This window comes from Dermochelys coriacea, chromosome 19, assembly GCF_009764565.3.
Source record: "Dermochelys coriacea isolate rDerCor1 chromosome 19, rDerCor1.pri.v4, whole genome shotgun sequence".
NCBI classification, from domain to species: domain Eukaryota; kingdom Metazoa; phylum Chordata; order Testudines; family Dermochelyidae; genus Dermochelys; species Dermochelys coriacea.
The window spans coordinates 10,565,012-10,592,405 of record NC_050086.2 but is presented as its reverse complement, the minus strand read 5'-3'; the positions used below and the strand labels follow the sequence as shown (position 1 = coordinate 10,592,405).

Below are 27,394 nucleotides of genomic sequence, written 5' to 3'. Positions count from 1 at the left end.
AACACCTTTGGAACCATTTGGGTGAATTCTGACCCCATGGCCTGCTCCAAAGTCTACCAAAATCACTGGAATGCCTCCCATTGACTTCAGTGGGCTTTGGCTCAGGCCCTTCCTTCCTAGCTGTAAAACAACCTTTAGAGCTTAATAATACTGGCACCTTCCAAAGTGCTTTATAGCCACTAATTAACCAGACCTCACAACACCTCGGTGAGGAATTTGTGTGTTGTTATCCTCCATCTGACAGCCGAAGTTCAAGGTTACACCATGAGTCAGTGACAGAGCTGGCAACAGAATCTAGGCCCTGCCCTAACCACTAGACCACAGTCCCTCCCCAATCATGCTGTGCCTCTCACGGCCCAGTGTGTGACTAATGGTAACTTAGATGCTTTATTGGTGTGGGGGCTTGTGCTCACAGGTGTTTTGGTGGCACGACTGGCGACTGCCATGCACCTGTCTCTGCTGGCCCCTTGTCCTCACACACCTGTCATCCCTATCCCATGGCAGACGGCTTAGGCACAAATTGGCCCAGTCCCAGCTTGTGAGCTCTCTGTGTTATTTGTTTGTACCATGCCTAGCACAACGGGGCCCAGATTTCCAGTAATCAATATAATTATCCTCATTTGTGGGAACCAATGTAACATAATTTCTCTCCACTGGTAAAGCAGCACGAGGTACCGATCCCACACTCTGGGCTCTTGGTCGTGATTTTAAAAAATATCACCGTGTCAAAGCTTATTTCAAAAAGAATCCGAATGCTCATTTTCTGGTGCTTATTGGCCAATTCTTCCAGTGATTTTTAAGCCCCTTCGTTCTTGGGTGTCTGTGTGATTTAAGGAGTCCCTGGCTCCTTTAGTCAAGGCACTGAAACTCAACAGGGAGGTACTTATATAATGGGCTTTACTGACTATGTCTGTCCTCCGGGTGAAATTCACCCCAGGACAGAGGTCCCACTGTGGTGTTGAAGTGGGGTGTAAGTGATGCAGTCTGTTGTGTGCATAAGCTGCCTATCCGCCATTATGAGCTGCATCATTGTTCTGTACACTAGCATCTGCAGTATATCTGGAAACCCCCATAAAGGCCGTGATGCCTTTGGAAACATGACATGCAATCACTATGAATAAACAGGAGCTATCTAAAGAGATCCGTTTGTTAAGGGAGGTTTCTGACACAGAAGCGAGAGAGCACTCCACCTCCTAAATCCACATCCACCACCTCAAAGGCAGTTGTGTTTATACAGAAAGTGCCCTGTGCGTTAGCATTAGATCTTGGGAAATCACTCCCAATGATGTGTTTGGGGAGGACCAGCTTGTACCTTGATAAGAGACCCCTTGAGGGAATTTGAGGCTGGTAAAAGGTACAGACCATGGCTCAGATACCCACATCCTCTTTTCATTGGCAGAGGAGATACAACACGGGCAGTAGCCGTGCAAGCTTCCCACGTGCAACCCAGCTGCTAGGCCCTGTCCCTGATCTGCAGGAATCACTTCCAAGAGTGAGAGGGTCACACAGTTGTCTTCACGGCCCATTCAATCTCTGACCTCTCCTGCGACTGCCCTGGAGGCATCACTATTGGTGATTTTAGCAATATAGACACCTGTGTGCTAGGAACCGGACTGAGATCCACCTTTCTCCTCCCAGTACTGGCACCATCCCACAGAAACTTTCCTCCTCTGCCTTCCTGTTCCATCCTCTACTTCATCACCCGGTCCCTGATTTGGAGATTTCTCTGTTGCCTTCTGCCTCCAACACCTTGAGGAGTCTATGTTTGCTTATTTGGGTGGAGCCTTTTAGATGGGACAAAACCACGGTCTTGACTAAACCTTTTAACGTCCCTAAACAGGGGGCACTGCCTCTTCCAACCCATTCTAACCCTCTGAATAAGCTAGTTTCTGCCAGTCTATGTCTAGCAAAGCCCCATTTAGGAAAACCCGAGAGGGGCCCCAGAGAGGCCTCCAGCTCACCCACCCACCTGATTGCCACTCCAAAAGCCACCCAGTGCCTATCCAGATGATCCCCTGCCATGACAGTGGTACCTCAGCATCCCTCCTGCCCACTTGGTCAAACATCACACTCTTATTGAAAGAGCAGAGTAGGAGCTTTTCTCAATGAACCCATCTATTGGAAACCCAGCCTGGAATTCTTTCTCGGCTATTTTCCTACCCTTAGACCTGTGGGGGCATGTTCCTCGTTCCATCCCAGGCTGTTTCCAGCAAGACCAATAATAATGAAGCGAGTGCGTCTGCTTTCTGCACTTCTCTGGTGGGAGCAGGTTTAGAGGCAAGGGAGCTGACAGCTATTTACGCTTTTCAGGCAGTGTTTAAGTCTATAAGACTAATAAACCTTGTCTCCACTACCCTTTCCTCACTAAAACTACCCATTGTCACTAACGATGGCACAGATCCACCTGTGATAGACCAAGGTGCCATAAACCACTGGCATTTTAACTGCTATGTTGTCAACGCCTGTTCTGAGCACATACACACTAGGTGGGTCGTGGCAGTCTCATTATTACAGGACATTTCATAATTTTACTACATGCTGCCCAGCACACAACCCAATCATAGCTCTCAGCGTCAGCTCTGCGAGTTGGATGCATTTACTATAAATAGCAGGAAAGATGGGCTCCCAGTTCCATTTACACTCACCAGACACCACTAACTTTATGAGGGGCAAAAATTGATACTTTTGAGGTTCATTTATTAAAATGGGACAACTAGTACTCAATAGGTGGCTAGTGCAATCATTACTGAGCAAGAACGAAATTAACCCTCACCTCTTTTCTGCCTCCTGCAGTTTTCTCTCTGGCTCTTTTGGATAATTCAGTTACAAACCCTAACTATGGAGCTGTGTATTCCAGGGTGTGTTTAATTTGCTCATTCAATCAGCCAGTGTTATTTTCCTCGGTTCCCAGAGCTCCTTGCTCTTTTCAGAAGCCAGTGGCAATGTGCATCTCTTATGTAATCAACTGGACGTTTCTTTGCACCACCTTTTTTCTTATCATCAATAATCCTACCCTCCGTCACCTGAGCCACTGTCCGACATCTTAGCTTGTCTCATCTCATCACCTCTTAGAGGCAAATTCTGCTCTGCACGAATACAATGCCCAACCTGTAGGAATCATGGGAGTTGAAGCCACATCAGTGAATCTTTCCACTGCTCGCCTTTCCCACCGTGTCCAGCACAAACTACAGTACTTGTCTTCATTTTTAGGGCCTATCTCCACCTTAGCTATCATCTCATATACATGACGGAGCTGCCAGCTCTGCCTCCGCTCCCCCAACAATGCCAGCAGGGAGCGCTCTTTGGTCTAGTTTGTGGTCTTTCTCCCATAATACTTTTTATGTGTGGAAGGAGGAATTCCCCATAAAAATCTGCATGGCCACCTTGTTGTGCTCCAAATCCCGCCTTAAACCCTTCTGGGTTGTGATGCCTACAAAACATGCAACAATAGCTAGGCAGGGGGCACTGTGACTGCTGTTGGTTCCACTGATCATAACTGCTTCCCTGTTAGCGCGTGTTCCTTCCCCTGCCCCCGCAACCCCTATCTGTTCATCGTATCCGCCTGTTGGCTCTTGTCTTATAGTTTGGTTGCAAGTTAAATGGGGCAAGGACTGTCTTTTTGGTATATATGTGAACAATGTCTAGCACAAAGGACCCTGACTGGGCCTTGCAGGTGTTACCTCAATACAAAGAGTACAGATAATTTTGGTGTGTGGATGGGAACTTAGCCCTGTCCTTGATCCACGGTAGAGCTTTGGGAAGTCCAACGAGCTCCACATAGCCAGACTCTGAGGGAGCCCCAGACAGGCACAGGGAACTGATTTCAAGATGGGGACCTCAGGCTTTAGCACAGATCAGAGAAACAGTTATCTCCACTGTAAAATGTACCAGCACTTTAATCACCTTGGATGTCACCTGTATTGTGAGCAGATTCCTGGAATGTCTGAAGCTGCAGGGCAGATGGACATTTAGATTGTATGTTCCCTCAGTTAGTGAATGTGTCGGATTTTCTGTTTAATCAAATGCTGCATGCCTTTGCAGCACCATCATAGCATATAATCACCAGCTATAATAATAACCATTATGATTAAAGAAGGAGTTTCAAAAGCAACAAAGAGAATTAAGAGCACAAGTCCCAATTATTTTCAATGCAATGTGTGCTCCTAAATCCCTTACGTGCTTTGAAAAATATTCCCCATTATTCTTCCAGGCTGAGATTTTCAAAGGCACTTTCAGGGACATGTGGGTGCTTAACTCCTTTGTTCCAGAACTGTGCAGCCTTCTTCCTTCCCTCTTTTGAATGTTTCCCATGGTAGCTTTCTCAGACAGCAACTTGTCTTTTAGATCCTACTAGAATGCCTCCTGAGCCCACCTTAACCATGCCCCCACAGCCCTCTTCAATTCTCTATCAGAACGTGACTAAAGCCATGTTTAATAAATCCAGAGTCTGAAACGCTACAGCAGAGTTGGCTGCCTGCCTAGACTTTATCATAAGATAACAGCTTCTATGGCAGGAAAATGGCAGACTAGACAGAGCTTTAAATGAAAACTATATAGCTTACTAGCACCGGGGCCAGCGTTACGTGTTCTGCCTCTTGGACTGAGTTGATGGCAGAGCTGAAAGGGTGGAAGTGTATAAACAGAGGTGCTTCTCTGGGCAAAGGTCTTATTCTCACGTCACCGTTCGTTTAGTTTCAGGTGGTTATGACTTATCATAAAACACCATGAAACATAGGCAGTCACAGGGCCCAATCCTGCCCTGAATTACACCCTGGCAACTCCCCTGAAGTCAAATGGATTGCATGGGTGTAACTAAGGGCAGGATTTAATCCACGGAGACAAATTTATCCCCGATGTAGCAATGGAATGCCCCAGAGCTGTGACTGACCCACAGCCATTCTGCAGTTAATAACTCTGAAGCAGGTGTATTTGTGCTCGTAAGCAAAAGGCAGCAACTATCATCCCTGTTTGATATGCAGCCCTCTGTTCCCAGTGCTAGGAGAGCGTCTTGGCTGGAAGGGAATGATCAATCCCATCGCTCCATCTCAGCTCAGGGATGAGCTGAGTCCCCCATGAAGTACAGGACAATGCTGGTGTGATGCAGTAGGGAGGGGGGAGTGTTGACCTGGGAATGTGGCAGGGGAGTTTCATTGGGGATCGGATACCTGAGAACCTGTAACCTGAGCCAGGAGGGGGAGGGGGAAGGTAACACCTCTGCCTGGGAAACTAGACAAAGGCTGCAGGAGAGAGCCTGCTGGAGGTGTTTTGGTTTCAGTTTTGTGCTGGGTGTTGGAACGCAAGGAACCCCAAGGCTGGGATCTAAGCTCCCTGCCCCCCAGAAGGACTTGACTGAGGGGTCCTGGTTGTACCCACAAGCTCTGTTTTAATCTGTGTTCCTATTGTCCAATAAACCTTCTGTTTTACTGGCTGGCTGAGAGTCACAGTGAATCCCAGAAAGAGAGGTGCAGGGCCTGGAGTCCCCCACACTCCGTAACAGCTGGTTCTTTCCCTCTCTCCCTAAAGAGCGCCATATGGCCCCTCAGTCTCTTTCTTCTCTCTGGGGCTGGGTGTAATCTGTGCTGTGCGGTGTACAGACAGATAAGCAGATATTTTGACACTTTTAGGGATGACACTGCACCTAAGAAATTAGCATTTGGAGTATCACAGCAGCATCTCAAGTTATACTTAATATTGCCTCAATGTGTGTGGGAGGGGATGTACTGGGTGATCTCTTGAGGTCACTTCCAGCCCTACATATCTATGACTATCTTCTTCCATGAGCAGATAAGCCATTTCTCATATTGACCCATCTGCTGGAATAGTCTCCCATGTCCTGTGCGCCTTCATTTCCCTCCTTCCCCAGCCCAGCCCTTGCTCTGGATACTACCCCAAACCTTAATATATTGTAGTAAACTGCATAAATAACGCTAAGGACATCACGATCTTTCACTGTTGCATCCTTCGTTCTTCCATACCCACTTCCTCCACCCTTTATTGCTTCTCACTGAGGAAACTCCAGTTTCCATTGTAAGATCCCTGGGACAAATTTTCCTTTGTTATTTAGCTATAAATTCCACCACTTGCAACTCTGGGGCTGCAAAAATGGTCATTTTGAAACATGAACCCTCTGGAATCCAGAAATAAAATGTATACGTTAAAAAAAGGTTCTGAGATGAGCCAATTCTGAAAAGAGAGAAAAACATGATTATCTGTAAAAAGAAAAGGAGTACTTGTGGCACCTTAGAGACTAACAAATTTATTAGTTAGTCTCTAAGGTGCCACAAGTACTCCTTTTCTTTTTGCGAATACAGACTAACACGGCTGCTACTCTGAAACCTATGATTATCTGTGTGAAAGTGGGGCCTATCGGTCCCAACCAAGTTTGAGGCCATTGTGCTAGGCGCTGTACAGACAGAGCCAAAAGTGTTCTCTGCCCTGAAGAGTTTACAGTTCAAGTTGCTGAGCCTGCTAAAACTTACACATGTTGACTTCCAAGTAACTAAGCCAACATGGATTCCAGCCCGTGCCAATCACTATACCACTCACTAAGAACAGCATAGATCCACCCCGGCACTCTTCTAGATTCAGAGATTTTAAGACCAGAAGGGATTATCATGCCTGTCTAGTGTGACCTCTTGTGTATCACAGGCCATAGATTTCACCCAGTGATTCCTGCACCTAACTCAACAACTTGGGGGTGAAGTAGAGCATGTCTTTTAGAAAGACACCCGGTGTTGATTTCAGGACTCCAAGTGATGGAGAATGTACCACATCCCTTGGTAAAATGGCTCAACGGTCAATTAACCTCACTTTTAAAAATGTGCACCTTATTTTCAATTTGAACTTCAATTACCTCGGCTTCCTGAGAATGGATTGTGTTATGCCTTTGTCTACTAGATTAAAGAACCTTCTGGTATCAGATATATTTTCCCTGTGTAGGTAATTGTAAATTGCAATCAAGTCACCTGTTAACCTTCTTTTGATAAACTAATAGATTGATCTCCTTTAATCTCTTACCATAAAGCATGTTTAATTCCTCATGACCAGCACTGTAGATGATGGCTCAGGCTGAAGCTTATTCACAAAATTCCTAGTTGTGGAGGGAAGCTATGCAAAAGCCTTGAAGCCATAGATTGAAGTAAACAGTGCATTGCAATATATTTAGCAAATGTCATAAAATGCAAGTTATTATTATGACCGTGCAAATCACAGAAAGTCAGGGGGGAGGAGAAGATATACTTCCTGGACCGGAAAGCTGCTGAATGTCTAGACCCAGGGGACAGATGTTTAGAGTAGGGTGTCACTGACTTCCTCTCTGCAGATAGATCAGCACCGAACTAGGACCTTGCAGGGTGATTGGAGTGGGGAAAAGAGTGACTCTCCCTAGCACCGGTACAAATAAACAGCTGGGCCCTATATGCTCTGTCAAAGTCCTTGGTGGCTCTGTTGTGCCCAGCTGCTTTTGGTGTCCCCATGAGGGCACCACCCCAGTCCCTAGATTCCCACAAACCCCCAGTCCCAACTTCACTCCCATTCTCCCAGAGCCCCCTTCCTCTCCAGCTCCCAGCTCCCAGCTCCCTCCTCTAGATCCCCTCTAATTCCAAGTAAGTTCTAGCTCCTGCGGCCGGTGCGTGTCCCTTTAAATCCCAGCCTTCTTGCTCTGACCAATCACAGACGGGATCCCCGTCCAGCGACAAAAAGAAAAGGAGTACTTGTGGCACCTTAGAGACTAACAAATTTATTTGAGCATAAGCTTTCGTGAGCTACAGCTTACTTCATCGGATGCATTTGGTGGAAAATACAGAGTGGAGATTGATATACACACACAGAGAACATGAAACAATGGGTTTATCATACACACTGTAAGGAGAGTGATCACTTAAGATAAGCCATCACCAGCAGCAGGGGGGGGAAAGGAGGAAAACCTTTCATGGTGACAAGCAAGGGAGGCTATTTCCAGCAGTTAACAAGAATATCTGAGGAACAATGGGCGGTGGGGTGGGATGGGGTGGGGGGGGAGAAATACCATGGGGAAATAGTTTTACTTTGTGTAATGACTCATCCATTCCCAGTCTCTATTCAAGCCTAAGTTAATTGTATCCAGTTTGCAAATTAATTCCAATTCAGCAGTCTCTCGTTGGAGTCTGTTTTTGAAGTTTTTTGGTTGAAGGATAGCCACTCTCAGGTCTGTAATCGAGTGACCAGAGAGATTGAAGTGTTCTCCGACTGGTTTTTGAATGTTATAATTCTTGATGTCTGATTTGTGTCCATTCATTCTTTTACGTAGAGACTGTCCAGTTTGACCAATGTACATGGCAGAGGGGCATTGCTGGCACATGATGGCATATATCACATTGGTAGATGCGCAGGTGAACGAGCCTCTGATAGTGTGGCTGATGTGATTAGGCCCTATGATGGTATCCCCTGAATAGCTATGTGGACAGAGTTGGCAACGGGCTTTGTTGCAAGGATAGGTTCCTGGGTTAGTGGTTCTGTTGTGTGGTGTGTGGTTGCTGGTGAGTATTTGCTTCAGATTGGGGGGCTGTCTGTAAGCAAGGACTGGCCTGTCTCCCAAGATCTGTGAGAGTGATGGCTCGTCCTTCAGGATAGGTTGTAGATCCTTGATGATGCGTTGGAGAGGTTTTAGTTGGGGGCTGAAGGTGATGGCTAGTGGCGTTCTGTTGTTTTCTTTGTTGGGCCTGTCCTGTAGTAGGTGACTTCTGGGTACTCTTCTGGCTCTGTCAATCTGTTTCTTCACTTCAGCAGGTGGGTATTGTAGTTGTAGGAATGCATGATAGAGATCTTGTAGGTGTTTGTCTCTATTGTTTCATGTTCTCTGTGTGTGTATATCAATCTCCCCTCTGCATCCGATGAAGTGAGCTGTAGCTCAAGAAAGCTTATGCTCTAATAAATGTGTTAGTCTCTAAGGTGCCACAAGTCCTCCTTTTCTTTTTGCGGCTACAGACTAACCTGGCTGCTCCTCTGAGACCCCTCCAGCGACGGAGACAAACCTGACCTCGGCCCAGAGCCAGCTTTCCCTCCCCCTTGGCTCCGCCCCGTACCGTCCCCGGATTGGCGAATCTGGAAATACGGCCCGTCTCCCGCTCCTCCCTGCGGCCAATGAGAGCGGTGGAAGGAGTCGGAGCGCTGAGGGATTGGTGAGTGGGCCGGGCCAATCGGGGTGCGGCGGGGCGAGTATATAAGGCGGCTCCGGGGGCTGAGGCGACTGCAGTGTTCAGCGTAGCCGGCGCGCAGCGGAGGGTGCTCGGTCGCGGCGCCGGCTCCCACGGGTCCCCTCGGCCTCCTTGCTGCTGTTTGCCCGGCTTCTGTAAAGCCCCTCGCTTCCGGTTGCCCTCTTGTCCGCTTCCGGGTGACTTGGGCTCGGCTCCCGGCGGCGTTTCCCAGGAGCGGCGCGGGGCGGGTTGCGATGCTGGCGGCGGGGGCGCCCGGGGCTGGCGGCTCGGAGCGGCCCGGCGGGCGGTTCAGCGTGTTGAGCTGGGAGCAGGTGCAGCGGCTGGACCAGATCCTGGGCGAGGCTGTCCCCATCCACGGCCGGGGCAACTTCCCCACCCTGTCCGTGCGGCCCCGCAGGATCGTGCAGGTGAGGGGGGGGGCGTGTCCCTCAGACCCCCGGCGGGGCGGGGGGGTCCCTTGTCATGCATGGTCCTGGGGAGGAGGGTGGGGGGCGCCTGGTTCCCCTCTGTGCACAATGCTGGGGGGAGGGGTGCCCAATGGCCCCCCCATGCCTGGCATTGAGTGGAGGGGTCCCTGGTGCCTCCCCACTGTCTGGAGGGGGGGTAGGAGGTGCCTGGTTCCCCTCTGTGCACAATGCTGGGGGGAGGGGTGCCCAATGGCCCCCCCATGCGTGGCATTGAGTGGAGGGGTCCCTGGTGCCTCCCCACTGTCTGGAGGGGGGGGTAGGAGGTGCCTGGTTTCCCTCTGTGCACAATGCTGGGGGGAGGGGTGCCCAATGGCCCCCCATGCATGGCATTGAATGGAGGGGTCCCTGGTGCCTCCCCACTGTCTGGAGGAGGGGGTAGGAGGTGCCTGGTTCCCCTCTGTGCACAATGCTGGGGGGGAGGGGTGCCTGGTGCCCCCCATTATGTATGGGGGAGGGGGTGTCTCACTCTGCACTGTGCATGGTCTGGGTGGGAGGGATGGACCACTGGCTCCCCACTGTGTGACACAATGTGGGGAAGGGGGGGTCCCCTGTGCATAGTGCTGGCAAAGGAGGGGGCCTTGTAGGCCCTCCTGTGACCCACCTCCCTGTTAAAGGTCACCCTCGCCTGTAGAAGTGGGCAGTGGCTCCTGCCTAGCGTTGCTCACGGGCTAAAGCAGCTCTGCTGCAGTCCTGCGCGCTGGGCTGTTGGAAGCCAGCAGATCAGCTAGCTAAGGCTGGATTCAAAGGGTCCCCCCTGCACATGAGCATTGTGACTTGGCAAAGGCCGCACTTCCCATGGGAGCTGTTCTGACCCGCTCCTGTTTGAGAAACTGCCATGTGGGTGGGAGGGAGCTGGGATCTGCAGACACCCGGTATTTTCTGCCAAAGGGTGTCTCCCTCTCCAGAGCAACTGTGTTTAAATCCCCCTGCTTGATGGGAGACCGAGTGCATGTTTGGGCAAGGGCAGCTCCTCCATAGCAGAGCATGCTATGGGGCTACCTGAAACGCCTCCAGTTTTTCTAAACCAGCGGGTAGGCTCCCTGCATAGGAAAAGGAGGTCACCCGGAACTTTAGAGGCCATTGTTGACTCTCATTTTTTTCGTAAGTAGTTTGTGCAGAAGTGTTGGACTCTGCCCTGATGAGGCTGCACTCGGGCTGGTCCTGTGCTTGCTCTTGCTGTCTGCTTATATGGGGCTTGGAGTCTGCTAGCAGAAAATAAAACTGCTGAGACAGTGATATCCAGTCTTTCACCCTTGGCATCTTGCCACCCAGGCTGAGAAATTCTCCAGCTGAAGCAAATACTTCTACCAGCCGAAGCTAAGATGGTAGATTTTTCACTCTGCATCCATCTCTTACTATGTAAGGCCTCTGAATCTTGCTGCTACCTCACCCAGACTGAAGCACATGATGTACAGAAAACCGAGGGGTCATCACAGGCAAAGTCATTCAGAATTGCTTTGGGATTAGATTCCCTGTATCTATTGATATTCTACTGCATCTTGGCTTGTCCCTTGTCGTCTTGTTGACAGTTTCCTGTTAACCTAAAAACTCTGTCTTGGATCCAGGACAAAATGCATAACCTGATATCTTATTCATGTAAATAGCATATAGCAAAGTTCATTTAGAACTGCCCCATCGGTGGAGGGCAACATGGGACTACTTTACTGCACATATTAAAAACAGATGTTTGTAACAACTAAATTCAGACTCCATCAGCCCAGGTTAGCTTCTGTAACAGGAAGGCTGTGAGATCCTTTATGATAGGATAGATGCAGCAGGTACTGCAAAAAATGCAGTAATGGCCACCTCAACTAGTCTGTGAATTAGCTTAGTCTTTTTTGCGCCGTTTAAAGCAGTACCATTCAGCCTCAGTTGTCAAAGTGTCAGGGGGATGTTAAATGTCTGGATTTGTCAATGTAAATTAATGCTGGGACCCAATGACCCCATTTCAGACTTCTGAGGTCTGAATAATAAAAACTAAGCTTTAGCTGTGTAAGGACAAACTGATGCAGTTAGTATTGCTTGCACAGTTACACCACTTGTATTGCAGTGTCAGTAGACATTTAAGGGAATGTGTTCTATTCCATTTTATTATTGGCGGATTTAGGACCACTAGGGACTTAATCTATAGTTTGCTCCATAGGTAACTATAACAAAAGTAATCCTTAATGTGAAAGGATCGCTGTTAACTCAAAACAAGCTGGAAACTGGCTTCTTTACCAAAACATTAGATTAAAAATGAATTGTAAATATAAGTTACTTCTCACTTAGGGCAGAGTAAACAGAATATCTGCTTGTCCAATGATTCAAGTCCATGCCAAGTGGAGTTTCCTGGAGCTGCAAAATATGGGTTGCAAAGATTGAAGGGGAGTGTATATTTAAACCATTGGCATAAAATGCATTATGCCGCACAGAGCCACTTGCACGCACCTCCACCTAGGAGCTGGATCTGCTGCTGGCCACTTCCGGGGCGCAGCATGGTCCGCAGTACCAGGACAGGCAGGAAGCCTGCCTTAGCACTGCTGCTGACTGGGAGCTGCCTGAGGTAACCCCGTGCCCCAACCCTGCACCCCAAAACCCTCATTCCCAGCCCTGAGCCCCTCCAAACCCAGAGCCCCTTCCTGCACCCCAAAACCCTCATTCCTAGCCCCACCCTGCAGCCCTCACCCCTGAGCCCCTCCCAAACCCCTCATCCCCAGCTCCGTTGGGTCGCAGGCATCAATTTTCTTCAACTGGGTCGCCAGAAGAAAAGTTTGAAAACCACTCTCTATGCCATCATTTAATCTTCCCACATTAAGAGGGATTGGTTACCATAAAGTTGTAACAGCTGTGCTTTAATATGACCCTTCTTTCATATGAATATAGCAACATTCACAGTTTAGTAGAAAGTCTTGACATTCATTTGCGGGCTTCAGGAGATGCAGAGCACTCAATCTCCTGGAAATGAAAAGATTGAACACATGAACATGTGCCCCATGGCTTGGTGGTCTCTGCATTTGCATTGTGGTGGATTCTTGAGTCTCCATTTGTGCATCAGGTGCACATCTTCCATGTAACATCCTAATACGGTTGCTGGTTGTCTGTAGTTCAAGTAAGCTGCTGCATATTCACGGAAGGGAGGCTTCTTCATTCCTTTGTAATGACTCATCAAATATAAAATCAAGCATGTTGGCTTCTAATTAAAAAGCCTATTCACAAACCAAACTGGCTTTCACAAGAAACTAATTTAGGATTTCAAGATCTCTGCCTCTTGGAGTAATTAAGTTTGGAAATTGATCAAGTGGCATTTGAAAAATGACTTTTATACAAAGCAATGTGACTTCAGCTAATGTAGAGCCCTTAAGTTCATGCTAACTCAGTTGGACTTTCAAATTTTGTTGAAGTGCATATGTATGACATGAAAAATGTAATGAAGCAAATGATAGGAAGCTATTAGAATGCCAAGCTTGATTTGTGTAGAGTAGTGGAAAGCTGACATTGCTAGAAGCCAGATATCTAGCATCAAATGTTTCACCAGTTCTGAAACTTAATACCCAAACAGTAACTAAACTGGAGTGAAACTTTCTTCCTTTAGTCTCAGCTGTGTAATAGCTGATTAAAGGATATTTACAATCTTGCCACTACCAACTTACAATAAATACTGAGGACAGTAATTCTGACCAGGCACATTGGCAGTCTCAGCGTTTAGGTCTGAGTAATCTGAAACAGGTAACCTAAAAAGGCAGCCACTTTGTAATGCTTGGTTATATATAACCAGCTAATCTCATGATGTAGAGAATACCAGGCCAAAATGCAGGCTGGTTGTCAGAATTGCTCAGCTGTACCATGTATAGTGAGGTACTCTGTACTACTGACCTGCTTCTGATGAAACTGACAGTCCTCTTAAGTCTCTCCTCTACTTTATCCTAGTGCTAGCAGTGAGTAATAGATTTCAAATGCTCTTCTCCCTCTATAGTTGGGACAACAGATCCTACAACTCATATCCAGCCTTCTGCATGGGCAGGTATCCTTCAGAACAGTGTGGTGTGATCCATGAGAGACTCTCCAGACATTTGAATCCTCCTACAAGGCTTGGTTCAAAAAAACTAATAAATTCATGGAGGATAGGTCCATCAGTGGCTGTTACCTAGGATGGGCAAAGATGATATCCCTAGCCTCTGTCTGCCAGTAGCTGAGAATGGATGATAGGGGATGGATCACTTGATGATTACCTGTTCTGTTCTGTTTCCCTCTGGGGCACCTGGCATTGGCCACTCTTGGAAGACAGGATACTGGGCTAGATGGACCTTTGGTCTGACCCAGTATGGCCGTTCTTGTGTTTGGTTTGTGCCTGATCCTGTTGACATTCTTCTCAATGAGAAATTTCAATTTATTTCTATTGGAGCAGGATTGTATTTTTAGGCAGTTGGACACATAGCCAGTGTTCAACCTTCATGGGCTGTTAATGTGTTAAACTCTTCTGGCCATGGGCGTTTGGACTATTCAGAGAACTGCAACCATAAACCCCACTGAATTTCAGAGAGCGGGGATATTGAATCATGGGTCCAAAACCTCTGTCTTCTAGGTCTTGGGATGAATCTTAAGCCAACTGAGGTCTGAGTTTCTATTACTTGTATGCAGCAAAGATCTCCAGTTTGAGACTCGAATGTTAGTTTAATCCAAACCCTTCTCCTGATTCTGCATCAATCTTCACCTATATTTGATATTAGACTGACTAGTACAAACAGTAGTCCCCACATCATATTCAAAATAATATGGACCTGGGGGGAAAGATACAATTTTGTAACTCTGGTCTAATGTGTTCACTGTGATTGACCATAATTGGTATGAAGTTTCTTTGTACTCAGAACTTATTTGAATCAATTATAAATTCCTAGATAGAAAGCATTTTCTCCATTTAATAGGAGATGGAAATGTCTGCTCAGTATGTGAAAATGAGCAACCTAACTATGCACTGTCATGAAATCTGGTGTGAGCTTACTCCTAACTACTTAGCTGGATCTAAAACTAATCTACCTGACATGTTGGTAAGGGTGCATGCACTGGTAGGTATTTGACATATCTAATAGTAGATGGCTTACTTGTTTCCTGTGGCTTGATATGTGAATCTTAAAATTTTACAGTGAGTCCAGGCAAATGTCCAACTTCAGCTACAGTAGCTCCTGCTAGAGAGTAACTAGGAAATGCCAGCATAAGAACCACATCTTGTAAAAATTGTTAAATTCCATGTTTTCCAACATTCACAGCTTTCACCAGAATACCCTCTACTTGAAAGTACAGTTTCAGACTTGCAGCTAGGAGATACCTAGCCTTCATGAAACTAGCTGATATAAATTAGTGTCGTTTTGATACCATTAACTTTCCAGTAAGTATTGGTGGCTCTCTAACTTCCTGTTAAGCTTGATCCAAAATGGAATTCTTAGTCTAGTTCATGGGCCTGACTCTTATTGGTTAATAGGATACTCTCTTTTCCAGCTGGAAAAGTCAGTCAATAACTGCAGTGGAGCATAGCTTAAATTGCTAGGATTAGTTGAAACTGTAGTTTAAAAAAAAAAATTACTAGACTGGAACTGGTTCCAGTTACATTCAAAGTTGTGGCTGAACTATTTGTTCTGGAATAATTCTCTTGCCTAGTGGGGCCCAAACGCTTCAATAATTTCAGGAGCACATTAGGCAAATCAAGTTGAAGTTTAGTGTTTTTTGTTTTTAATTCTTAGGCTTTCTTGATGTTTGGTTTCACAGCCTTAATTTTCAACTTTTTGTCTGAATATCTTGATATTAAAGGAAGATGAAGAATGAATCTCTGCCAAAGTACTCAGTTTGAGGTCCTGACTGAGTTTAATATAGAGCTCAAATCTTTTGCTAAAAGGAAGTTACCATCCTCAATTGCTAGCTGATGTCTGGAATAGGTAGTTCATATTTTATGATCTTAGGGTTATTTCAGCCTATGCATGTTTAAGGAATCACAAGTGATTCAGCTTCATATTTAACAAAGCTTCAGAGGGGGGTGTGTGTGTGTGTGTGTGTTAATATTGAGGAGGTAGGATTAAAATTGCTTCAGTAACACCTCTTGGATTAAAAACTGCCTCTTAAACCTGGCAAGATGTCAAATGCAAAATATTGACACACTGGAAATTATTAGGATACACTTACTAGTTAAAACATGAACTTGCTGAAATGCACTTGCCATGAGTATGCAACTGTAGCTTCTTAGTTTGCCTTTAATGAGCCTTGGCAAGGCTAGGAGAACGTCTTCTGAAACATGTACGAATACAGCTACTCTAATCAAATAAAAAGTGGGACGTCACTGTTTCTGCATCCGGGCACTTCTCCCGGATCAGTTGCAGTTCCAGATTAATGGCAACAACTGTTACTTAAGACTCTTATTCGATAAGAATCGAGAGACTTGAGGAAATAGATCTTGCAATGAACCTGCTCAGACAGTTGCTGCCTGGAGATAATAGAGTAGGAGCAGTTAACTGCTGTAGGACAGAAGTACAGATGTTCACTTTCTGCCAGGAGCACTTTAATGTAAGAACAAGCAGTTGAGGCCCCTTTTTAAATCCTGTGACTGCAAACACATAGCCTTTGAAGTGTACATTTCTCTGTAGCCTGTGTCTCTGGAGTACCTCCAGACTTCCCTGTTTGTAATAGGAATGATAACCCATCTCCTTTTTGTTATGCTGGCATGACCTACTTCAACATGCAAACCCAATTTCAGTTCTAACATCCCATTCTAAGAACACTAGTTTAGTACTATATAGACAATGACTCTCTCTCTCTCTCTGTATCTCTCTCTGTATCTAAGGTGGTCCGCAGCCGTCTGGAAAAGAAGGGAATTGCAGTCCATAATGTCAGGTTGAATGGCTCAGCAGCTAGCCATGTCCTACATCAAGATAGTGGCCTGGGGTACAAAGACCTGGACCTCATTTTTTGTGTGGATCTGAAGAGTGAGGAGTCTTTCCAGCTAGTTAAAGATGTGGTCATGGACTGTCTCCTGGACTTCCTCCCAGAAGGAGTAAACAAAGACAAGATCACCCCCATGACTCTGAAGGAGGCATATGTGCAGAAGCTAGTGAAAGTATGTAATGAAACAGACCGCTGGAGCCTTATATCGCTGTCCAATAACAGTGGGAAAAATGTGGAACTCAAATTTGTGGACTCTCTCAGACGGCAGTTTGAGTTCAGTGTGGACTCCTTCCAGATTGAATTGGATTCTCTGTTACTATTCAGAGAGTGCTCAAAGAACCCCATGTCTGAGAACTTCCACCCCACAATCACTGGGGAAAGCGTGTATGAGGACTTTGGGGAAGCAATGGACCATCTCAGGAACCGAATAATCGCCACCAGGAACCCAGAAGAAATCAGAGGTGGTGGGCTTCTGAAGTACTGCAATCTCTTGGTGAGGGGGTTTAAGCCCAAGTCGGAAGTAGATATGAAGGCACTACAGAGATACATGTGCTCCAGGTTTTTCATAGACTTTTCTGACATCGGAGAACAGCAGCGGAAGCTCGAGTGTTACCTTCAGAGTCACTTTGTTGGGATGGAGAGCAAAAGGTATGACTACCTAATGACCCTACACCAGGTGGTGAATGAAAGTACAGTGTGCCTGATGGGACACGAAAGGAGGCAAACTCTGAACCTCATTGCCATGCTGGCTGTGAGGGTGCTGGCTGAGCAGAACATCATCCCAACAGTAACCAATGTGACCTGCTACTATCAGCCAGCACCATATGTCAGCGAAATAAACTTCAACTGCTATGTCACCCATGTGCAGCCCCTTCTGCCTTGCAGTCACTCCTACCCAACATGGCTTCCTTGTAACTGAGCATGGACAGCATTCTCTAGGATCTGTATTCCAGGGTGCTCCCTGGCCTTGGCAGCCTTCTAAAAGAACTGTGACAAAAGGCAATATACTGGACTCTTTCTGAAGTTTTTTTTTCCAAATTTGTTGGAACTAGCTGTGTGTGCTGTACACTGTGGAGATTGGATGTGCAGTGTAATGGAAACTGTAGATCTGAGATGTTTGCAGGAAGACTTATGAATTATGTGGGGAGTTGGGGGGATTGTAGGGTTAGGCTAAAGGTAGAACTGCACTGCCCTGAAATGCAAATCAGTCTGAATTTCCTTTAGTGCAGGAGGTTTTAAGGGTTGTGCAGACTCATGGTTTCTGAAGATAGAAGCCAGAGTGGCTGATTCCTTTGAAGGACCAAAGAATCCTGTTAAGTGCCTGTAACAATATAAACACAATTGTACTGTAAACCTTTTTTTTTTTTTTTGGCAGGGGCTAAGATCCCTAAGTGCTTGTGTGGGGATGTCTTGATGATGTGTTTTGGATGGGAGGGAGTCATTTGATCATTTCTAGTAACATAACAGATGTTGGATTGCAGGTGACATATTGCTAAAGCGTTTGGCATGGCTTGCTGCTCGTGAAGGACTGGCTAATAGTATCTAATATCTCAAAGCTGAATCGCACAGAGGTGGGGGTTGGCATTGAATGTATGTCTAAATGTAACATGGGACACTGGGGCTGGGGAAGAATTGCATTGTGGAGAATGCTGTCCAGAGCTTTATGGAGATGGGAAGCAGTAGAGGCCTATCCAAGTAGTCACTAAAAAGCTCCCAAATTGGCAGTGCCAAAATTTTCAGCAACTTGTGTACATAAACAGTAAAGCAAAGGATCTGTTTGGAAGTCTGCCATAGGTTATACTAGTACAAAGCTATATGTCTTCTAGGGAATTTGAAATGCTGCTACTTTTTGGCATGCAGTGTAGTTTTAATGCACAAACCAACCAATGGTCAGCTGGGCTATCTGGGAAAGACCAGGCTTGTCCTGAAGCACAAACCAGCTATTGGCTAGTCAAACCATTAACCATAGCAGTTGCTTTTATGTAGGCTGGAGCCAGTTTTAGGTAAAATGCTTAGAACCCTGTCCCTCAAGTATTAGAGTCCTAGCAGATTCTCTTGATTCTAGCCTGCCTTGGCTAGAGAATAAATCTTCCTTTCTGTGCCCTTGGTCCTTTTGTCAAAAGCAGCCTGTTCTTTCAGCTACACAATTCCACATCTGAGCAACAGATATGAGATTATGAATCTAAAATGGTTAGAAATGAAACATGACTTCTTTTGTGCAAAAAAAAAAAAAACAACCCTAAGTTTGGCTTTAGGAAAAGGTATGTCATGTTTTTTTTTTTTTTTTAAAAAAAAAAAAACACCACAAACCTTTGTCTGGGAGCATTTTAGTGTCTCTTAGGCAAATGTTCTGCCTTTGAAGTTGTGGCAGGGTTGGGTGTGTGTATGTGTGGAGTACAAACAGTCCTGCCCTGAGATGTCTGGACTGCTTACCCATTCTTTTGCAACATCACATTTGAGACTTAACAATGCATGGGTTTGTAAAGCTGATACAACTGAGATCAGGCATCTTCTCTTTAAAAAGATAAGTGTGCAGCTCTGGGAGTATACAACACTAATCACTTCATGGTGCTTCCTCAGAGGCTAATATACTTGACTATTTTTACTAACTTGTTTTCTGGTTGTTATAAAACTGTACCACAGCTGGGCAGATTGTACAATCTAATAAAGATTAGATACTTGGAATATGTATAATCAGAATTTTACCTTCGGGGGGGGGGGGAGAATGGGGAGGGAGGGTTGGAGCTTGTGCGTGCACTTCTCTGAAAACTAACAGGCTTAAACAAATCTGCTCCAGCTTTGCTCCTTTCATCTTTATCCAGTAAGAACAGGGCCCTGCCACTACCTGTCATAGTTTGTTAAACCTACTAGGATCTCATGCTCTCAGACTGTACAAGTTTATTTACACAAGTAATCATGATACAGCTTATGGGGTAAACTCTGCTACATGTAACTTCTTGATGCCCAGAGCCTGCTTCCTGTGGCAATGCCTGACATAGGGAGGTTTCAAATTTAGTTTTTCCTTGTGCTGAAAAACTGGTTTAAAGAATGTTTTTGGAAAACTAACTAGGATCTCTAGACATGCAATCCTCACTCAAAGACTCACTTTAAGGGGAGAGCTGGCTTTGCATTTTTTTATTAAACTTACTTTTAACACAGCTGATCTGTAGCATGCTGCACTTTTCTTTTTTGGGCAGGGAGGCTTCTCTCATACTCCTTAACACAAAGTGTGAAGGTAGATGCACTAAACTCTGATCTTTCCAGGGCAGTTACAGAACTCCCTCTTTCTCTAACAGAATGTAAAGTTTCCCTATATCTAAAAGCTTGATGGGGAGAACTTAAAATAAGGCTGCACTTTTGATTTGTGGGGAATGGGAGTGGTTGGTTCCTTGCAGTGTGAGATGCTGCCACTTGTAGAAAATCTGAAGATTCCAGTAGTCTGGCACTCTTAATTTTGTTTCAAATGTACGTATTCCTCCCCCCTGCATCTGTATCACTTGTCATGCAATGGACTTGACGTAGACTCACTAGATTCTTTAGAATCTGTTACAAATAAATAGTGTATTAAATTCAACAGATTTGTTGTTTACTTCACACACAAGGGTAGGGTAGCTTTACTATTTCAGCCCGTCCCCACTAAAAATGACCGATCTACAAATTGGATGAGTTGGCATGAGATTGGAGGACTGTGTGCACAGTCCTTGGCATTTAGGTTCTTTTAATTGCAGTGTCTAAATGCTCCTTGTTTGCACTTCAGGTAGTTGAGTCCCTAGAACAGAGGTTACTCCAGAGGCTTGAGTACATGGCAGGAAGAGAAGCATGGCAGCACCCCAAAAAAATTTTCTACTTCAGTATTGTGCACCCTACCTTCCCCAGCCACTTGTCAAATCACTGGCGCTGGGAGGGTGTTAACTGGCTAGCAGTAGTTGGTAGGGGATAGTTTATTCCACAATGTGAAAATTGTGTGGGGAGTATTTAAACACTGACTGCTGGGGGTAATCTTACTAAGTGGCAGCAATGGACTGTAAAACACTGACAGCCTCACGTGGGTAAATTGCTCAGCTGCTACAACTAGATGTGTGAACATGGTCTTAATGTCTCATGGGGGGCAGTGAGGTAGACATCTTAAATGGGTGCAAACTTTCAGAAATGCTTGGCTCCCCTGTGGTCACTTGAGTTTAGCTCTCAATACTGACCTCTCCTCGTGGGGGTGTGAGCTGTTCTGAAAATGCTGTCACTAATCACCATGCCTAGCCAGCTGTGATACTTCCTTATTATGGGAAATCGAGCTAGAACTGCCTGAAGTTCTGTTACCGTAGCCATGAACAGGATGGCATCTCCAGCAACAAGAAACACACACGTTTCTAGACAAAACACCTTGAGGCCAAATCCCCCTTTGTCACAAGTCCAATGTGGCTGCTGTCATTGGGCTGGCACCAGTCTAACCCGGCAGGAATGCACCCATTGCTGTCTCTCTCCAAAGCAGGAGGGGGTCTTGCCCTTCTACTACAGCTGTTGGCTTCTACTGAAACCTACACCTAGCCCTGCCTCTTAGGATACTTGCTCACTGCTTACAGCTGATGCATCTTGTTGGTATGTAACTTTCATGAACTAAAACTTCATATCCAGTTCAAAACTCCTGCTACCCACCCCAAGTGTGCCTTAGCTTGCAGGGGCTGGGGAGAATAGAAAGTCATTTTAAAAGTGACTCTCTCTAGTTCCCTTTTAAATTGTCTTCTCTATGTTACCCCTAGGTCCCACAATGACAGTGCAGGAACTAGTGAATAAGCTGCCTCTCTCAACTGGTGTGAGCCTGAGTGGAGCAGCAAAACTCCTGACAGAGTTGTCAGGGCCTTTCATTGTTGGAGCGGATCAAACTATACAAAGGGATGCTGGTGGAAAGTACTAGTTATCAGAAAGGAGCTATCAATGTTTACAACTGAGATTTGGGTCCCTCTTGTTTAACCAAATAAAAATATATATTTTCTCAAAACATGGGGTCTCTTTCTTGCTTTGAACAGAGAGGCATGTTACAGCTGCAAGGGGGGGATGATTGAGTGGGTTGTATTCAATTTGTGTGCTTACTTAAACTCCAGTAGTGGCATCTTAGGGTATGTCTACACTACAAAATTAGGTCAAATTTATAGAAGTCAGTTTTGTAGAAAGCATTTTTATACAGTCAAGTGTGCGTGTCCCCACACAAATGCTCTAAGTGCATGTAGTCGGCGGACTGTGTCTACGGTACTGAGGCAACCGTCGACTGCCGGAGCTTTGCACTGTGGGTAGCTATCCCACAGTTCCCGCAGTCTCCACCGCCCATTTGAATTCTGGGTAGAAATCCCAGTGCCTGATGGGACTAAAACATTGTTGCGGGTGGTTCTGGGTAAATATCGTCAGGCCTCCCTCCCTCTGTGAAAGCAAGGGCAGACAATCATTTTGCACCTTTTTTCTTGAGTTACCTGTGCAGAAGCCATACTACGGCAAGCATGGAGCCCGCTCAGCTAACCGTCACCGTATGTCTCCTGGGTGCTGGCGGACGTGGTACTGCATTGCTACACAGCAGCAGTTTATATTGCCTTTTGGCAGCAGACAGTGCAGTATGACTGGTAGCCGTCTTCGACATAGTCCTGGGTGGTCTTTTAACTGGGTGCCTGGGCAAACGTGGGAGTGACTCAGCCAGGTCATTTCCCTTGTTTTGTCTCATGGCGATTGAGTCCTACCGGCAGTGCAATCTGCAGCTAGCAGAAGACAATGGCCAGCAGTCATACTGCACCATCTTCGGCCGAGCACCCAGGAGGTGACGATGGCTAGCGGTCGTACTGCACAGTCTGCTGCCAGCATGATGTATAAAGATAGATGAAGTGGCTCAAAACAAGAAATAGACAAGATTTGTTTTGTATTCATTTTCTCCTCCCTCTGTGAAATCGATGGCCTGCTAAACCCGGTTTTGAGTTCTTTCCTTGAGGTTTTGAGTTCTATCCTTGAGGCGGCCATTCAGTTTCTCGCAAAGCCACCCCCTTTGTTGATTTTAATTCCCTGTAAGCCAACCCTGTAAGCCATGTCATCAGTCGCCCTTGCCTCTGTCAGGGCAACAGCAGACAATCGTTCTGCGCCTTTTTTCTGTGTAGACGCCATACCACGGCAAGCATGGAGCCCACTCAGATCACTTTGGCGATTAGGAGCACATTAAACACTACGTGCATTATCCAGCAGTATATGCAGCACCAGAACCTGGCAAAGCGAAACCGGGCGAGTAGGTGACGGCAGTGCGGTTATGAGAGTGATGAGGACATGGACATAGACTTCTCTCAAAGCATGTGCCCTGGCAATGTGGGCATCATGGTGCTAATGGGGCAGGCTCATGTGGTGGAACGCTGATTCTGGGCTCGGGAAACAAGCACAGACTGGTGGGACCGCATAGTGTTGCAGATCCGGGACAATTCCCAGGGGCTGCGAAACTTTCGCATGCGTAAGGGCACTCTCATGGAACTTTGTGACTTGCTTTCCCCTGCCCTGAGGTGCAAGAATACCAAGATGAGAGCAGCCCTCACAGTTGAGAAGTGAGTGGCAATAGCCTGTGGAAGCTTGCAACGCCAGACAGCTAACGGTCAGTCGGGAATCAATTTGGAGTGGGCAAATCTTCTGTGGGGGCTGCTGTGATGCAAGTAGCCAACGCAATCAAAGATCTGCTGATATCAAGGGTAGTGATCCTGGGAAATGTGCAGGTCATAGTGGATGGCTTTGCTGCAATGGGATTCCCTAACTGTGGTGGGGCCATAGACGGAACCCATATCCCTATCTTGGCACCGGAGCACCAAGCCAGCGAGCACATAAACCGCAAGGGGTACTTTTCAATAGTGCTGCAAGCACTGGTGGATCACAAGGGACGTTTCACCAACATCAGCGTGGGATGGCCGGGAAAGGTACATGACGCTCGCATCTTCAGGAACTCTGGTCTGTTTCAAAAGCTGCAAGAAGGGACTTTCTTCCCAGACCAGAAAATAACCGTTGGGGATGTTGAAATGCCTATAGTTATCCTTGGGGACCCAGCCTACCCCTTAATGCCATGGTTCATGAAGCCATACATAGGCAGCCTGGAGAGTAGTCAGGAGCAGCTCAACAGGCTGAGCAAGTGCAGAATGGTGGTAGAATGTGCATTTGGGCGTTTAAAAGCGCGCTGGCACAGTTTACTGACTCGGTTAGACCTCAGCGAAACCAATATTCCCACTGTTATTACTGCTTGCTGTGCGCTCCACAATATCTGTGAGAACAAGGGGGAGACGTTTATGACGGGGTGGGAGGTTGAGGCAAATCGCCTGGCTGCTGGTTATGCACAGCCAGACGCCAGGGTGGTTACGGTGAGCACAGGAGGGTACGGTTCACATCAGAGGAGCTTTGAAAACCAGTTTCATGACTGGCCAGGCTAAGGTGTGAAAGTTCTGTTTGTTTCTCCTTGATGAAATCCCCAGCTCCTTGGTTCACTCTACTTCCCTGTAAACTAACCACCCTCCCCACCTCCTTTCGATCACCGCTTGCAGAGGCAATAAAGTCATTGTTGCTTCACATTCATGCATTCTTTATTAATTCATCACACAAATAGGGGGATAATTACCAAGGTAGCCCAGGAGGGGTGGTGGAGGAGGGAAGGACAAGGCCACACAGCACTTTAAAAGTTTAAAACATATTGAATGCCAGCCTTCTGTTACTTGGGCAATCCTCTGGGGTGGAGTGGCTGGATGGCTGGAGGCCCCCCAGTTGTGTTCTTGGGCGTCTGGGTGAGGAGGCTATGGAACTTGGGGAGGAGGGCGGTTGGTTACACAGGGGCTGTAGCGGCGGTCTGTGCTCCTGCTGCCTTTCCTGCAGCTCAACCATATGCTGGAGCATATTAGTTTGATCCTCCGGCAGCCTCAGCATTGAATCCTGCCTCCTCTCATCACGCTGCCACCACCTTTCAGCTTCATCCCTCTCTTCAGCCCGCCACTTACTCTCCTCAGCCCGCCACCTCTCCTCCCGGTCATTTTGTCCTTTCCTGCACTCTGACATTGTCTGCCTCCATGCATTTGTCTGTGCTCTGTCAGTGTGGGAGGACAGCATGAGCTCAGAGAACATTTCATTGCAAGTGCGTTTTTTTTTTCGCCTTCCAATCTTTGCTAGCCTCTGGGAAGGAGAAGATCCTGTGATCCTTGAAACACATGCAGCTGGTGGAGGAAAAAAAGGGACAGTGGTATTTGAAAAGACACATTTTATAGAACAATGGGCACACTCTTTCATGGTAAACCTTGCTGTTAACATTACATACATAGCACATGTGCTTTCGTTACAAGGTTGCATTTTGCCTCCCCCCCCCCCCGCCCCGCGTGACTAACAGCGAGGAACATTTCTGTTCAGCCACAGGCAAACAGCCCAGCAGGAACGGGCATCTCTGAATGTCCCCTTAAGAAAAGCACCCTATTTCAACCAGGTGACCATGAATGATATCACTCTCCTGAGGATAATACAGAGAGATAAAGAACAGATGTTGTTTGGACGCCAGCAAACATACACTGCAATGCTTTGTTCTACAATGATTCCCGAGTATGTGCTACTGGCCTGGAGTGGTAAAGTGTCCTACCATGGTGGATGGAATAAGGCTGCCCTCCCCAGAAACCTTTTGCAAAGGCTTTGGGAGTATATCCAGGAAAGCCATGAATGCCAGTGCAAATTAATCATTAAACATGCTGGCTTTTAAACCTTGTATAGTATTTTAAAAGGTACACTCACCACAGGTCCCTTCTCCGCCTGGTGGGTCCAGGAGGCAGCCTTGGGTGGGTTCGGGGGGTACTGGCTCCAGGTCCAGGGTGAGAAACAGTTCCTGGCTGTCGGGAAAACCGGTTTCTCCGCTTGTTTGTTGTGAGCTATCTACAACCTCATCTTCCTCATCCCCAAAACCTGCTTCCGTGTTGCCTCCATCTCCATTGAAGGAGTCAAACAACACAGCTGGAGTAGTGGTGGCTGAATCCCCTAAAATGGCATGCAGCTCATCATAGAAGCGGCATGTTTGGGGCTCTGGCCGTTGGCCTCTCTGGTTTTCTGGTAGGCTTGCCTCAGCTCCTTAAATTTCACGCGGCACTGCTTCAGGTCCCTGTTATGGCCTCTGTCCTTCGTGTCCTGGGAGATTTTCACAAATGTTTTGGCATTTCGAAAACTGGAACGTAGTTCTGATAGCACGGATTCCTCTCCCCATACAGTGATCAGATCCCGTGCCTCCCGTTCGGTCCATGCTGGAGCTCTTTTGCGATTCTGGGACTCCATCATGGTCACCTCTGCTGATGAGCTCTGCATGGTCACCTGCAGCTTGCCACGCTGGCCAAACAGGAAATTGAAATTCAAAATTTCGCGGGCCTTTTCCTGTCTACCTGGTCAGTGCATCTGAGTTGAGAGTGCTGTCCAGAGCAGTCACAATGGAGCACTCAGGGATAGCTCCCAGAGGCCAATATCATCTAATTGCGTCCACAGTACCCCAAATTCGACCCAGCAAAACAGATTTCAGCGCTAATCCCCTTGTCGGGGGTGTAGTAAGGAAATTGATTTTAAGAGCCTTTTAAGTCGAAAAAAAGGGCTTTGTCATGTGGACGGGTGCAGGGTTACATTGATTTAACGCTGCTAAATTCGACCTCAATGCCTAGTGTAGACCAGGGCTTAGTCCTAGCTAGGCGGTGGGGGACACAGCAGTGCCATTAAGTCTTAAAACACCTGCTCTGGGCTTAATTTCTCATTTATAAAGCAATGTCTTTCCTAATGCAGCATGTAGAGCTAAACTCCCAACAGTGCATGAGCATCCAGGGCCATGGGAGAGCCTCAGTTTTGCAGGGATATTGATGCAGCAGACACAATCCAATTTCTTGCTGACCACATATGCTAGTGTCATAATGCCACCCAAGGAGATGCTGGCCATCATGAGCCATATGGTTTGCAAGGGGACAGTGGCAGTCAGGGTGGCGCAGGCTTTTTCTGAAGAGCATATTGCTTCTTGACCCTTGTTAAGGACATTACTCCCAAACTGGCTCCTGGCTTTTCCATCAATAGTAGAAGGTGGTGCTAAGCACCCCTCCGTAGGGCCATAAGTTTGCCATAAAACACCCCTCCACCTCTCTCCATTTGAGGCAATTGATGGTAAATGCCTTTGCTAAAAGAGGGCTGTAGGTGTTCCCTCTGCAATCACCTCCCTCTTTTTTGGTGAGGCACGGCTGGGGCAAGGCTTTCCTGTGGGCTATGTACGCACAGGTCTCAAGGAGGTGGGGTGACTGTGACTCAGTGTGTAGGGTTTGCATGCCCTTTTAGTGAACGCCTACCTATCAATTGCTCTAGGAGCAGCACAGATGTCCGATTTATAGACTAAGATCTAAAGTCTCATGTGCCAAGCTTGTGTCACGGGAGCTCAAAAGAAGGTCCCAGAAGTTCTGAGTTGCTTCCCTTACGCTAGTGTTACCACTTTGCAGAGGCAGTTCGGGCCAACAATGAGCCACCAGAACACCTTAAACTGCTGCAGAAACTTTGGCTGGGTGGCAAATATAAACACAGATTTGTCACACCTACTCAGTGACGTTTAAAGGGAACTCACTGTATTTAATGAAATGGAGAAGGCTCACTGGATAGCTGGGGCCCAAGAATGATTCAGATCTAGCGTCTCTTCCTAGCTCTGCCACAGATTTTATGTGGCCTTGGCTAAAGGCATTTAACTTGTTTCCTCATTTGTCCATGAGATAGTATTGCCTATGAGGCAGGCCTGTTTTGGCACTCCAGGTCCATAGTAGATAGATACAGTGTTTCCGAGGGGTTGGCCTG

At 46.7% G+C, this 27,394-nt stretch overlaps 1 protein-coding gene across 1 annotated transcript; it reads left to right on the top strand.

Annotated features, from left to right (window-relative positions):
* The first annotated feature begins 9,224 nt into the window (after window positions 1-9,224).
* Window positions 9,225-18,846, top strand: TENT5B (terminal nucleotidyltransferase 5B). The gene is made up of 2 exons (XM_038377980.2): window positions 9,225-9,601; window positions 16,470-18,846. The coding sequence occupies exons 1-2, from the start codon at window positions 9,428-9,430 to the stop codon at window positions 17,487-17,489; spliced, it is 1,194 nt and encodes a 397-aa protein (XP_038233908.1). The 5' UTR covers window positions 9,225-9,427; the 3' UTR covers window positions 17,490-18,846.
* The last annotated feature ends 8,548 nt before the right edge of the window (window positions 18,847-27,394 follow it).

What these genes read in the sequence shown, in the direction of transcription:
- TENT5B (XM_038377980.2), top strand. Translation starts at nt 9,428, where the DNA reads ATGCTGGCGGCGGGGGCGCCCGGGGCTGGCGGCTCGGAGCGGCCCGGC. An exon ending in GGCCCCGCAGGATCGTGCAG is followed by an intron (nt 9,602 to 16,469) that starts GTGAGGGGGGGG and finishes TCTGTATCTAAG; the next exon opens with GTGGTCCGCAGCCGTCTGGA.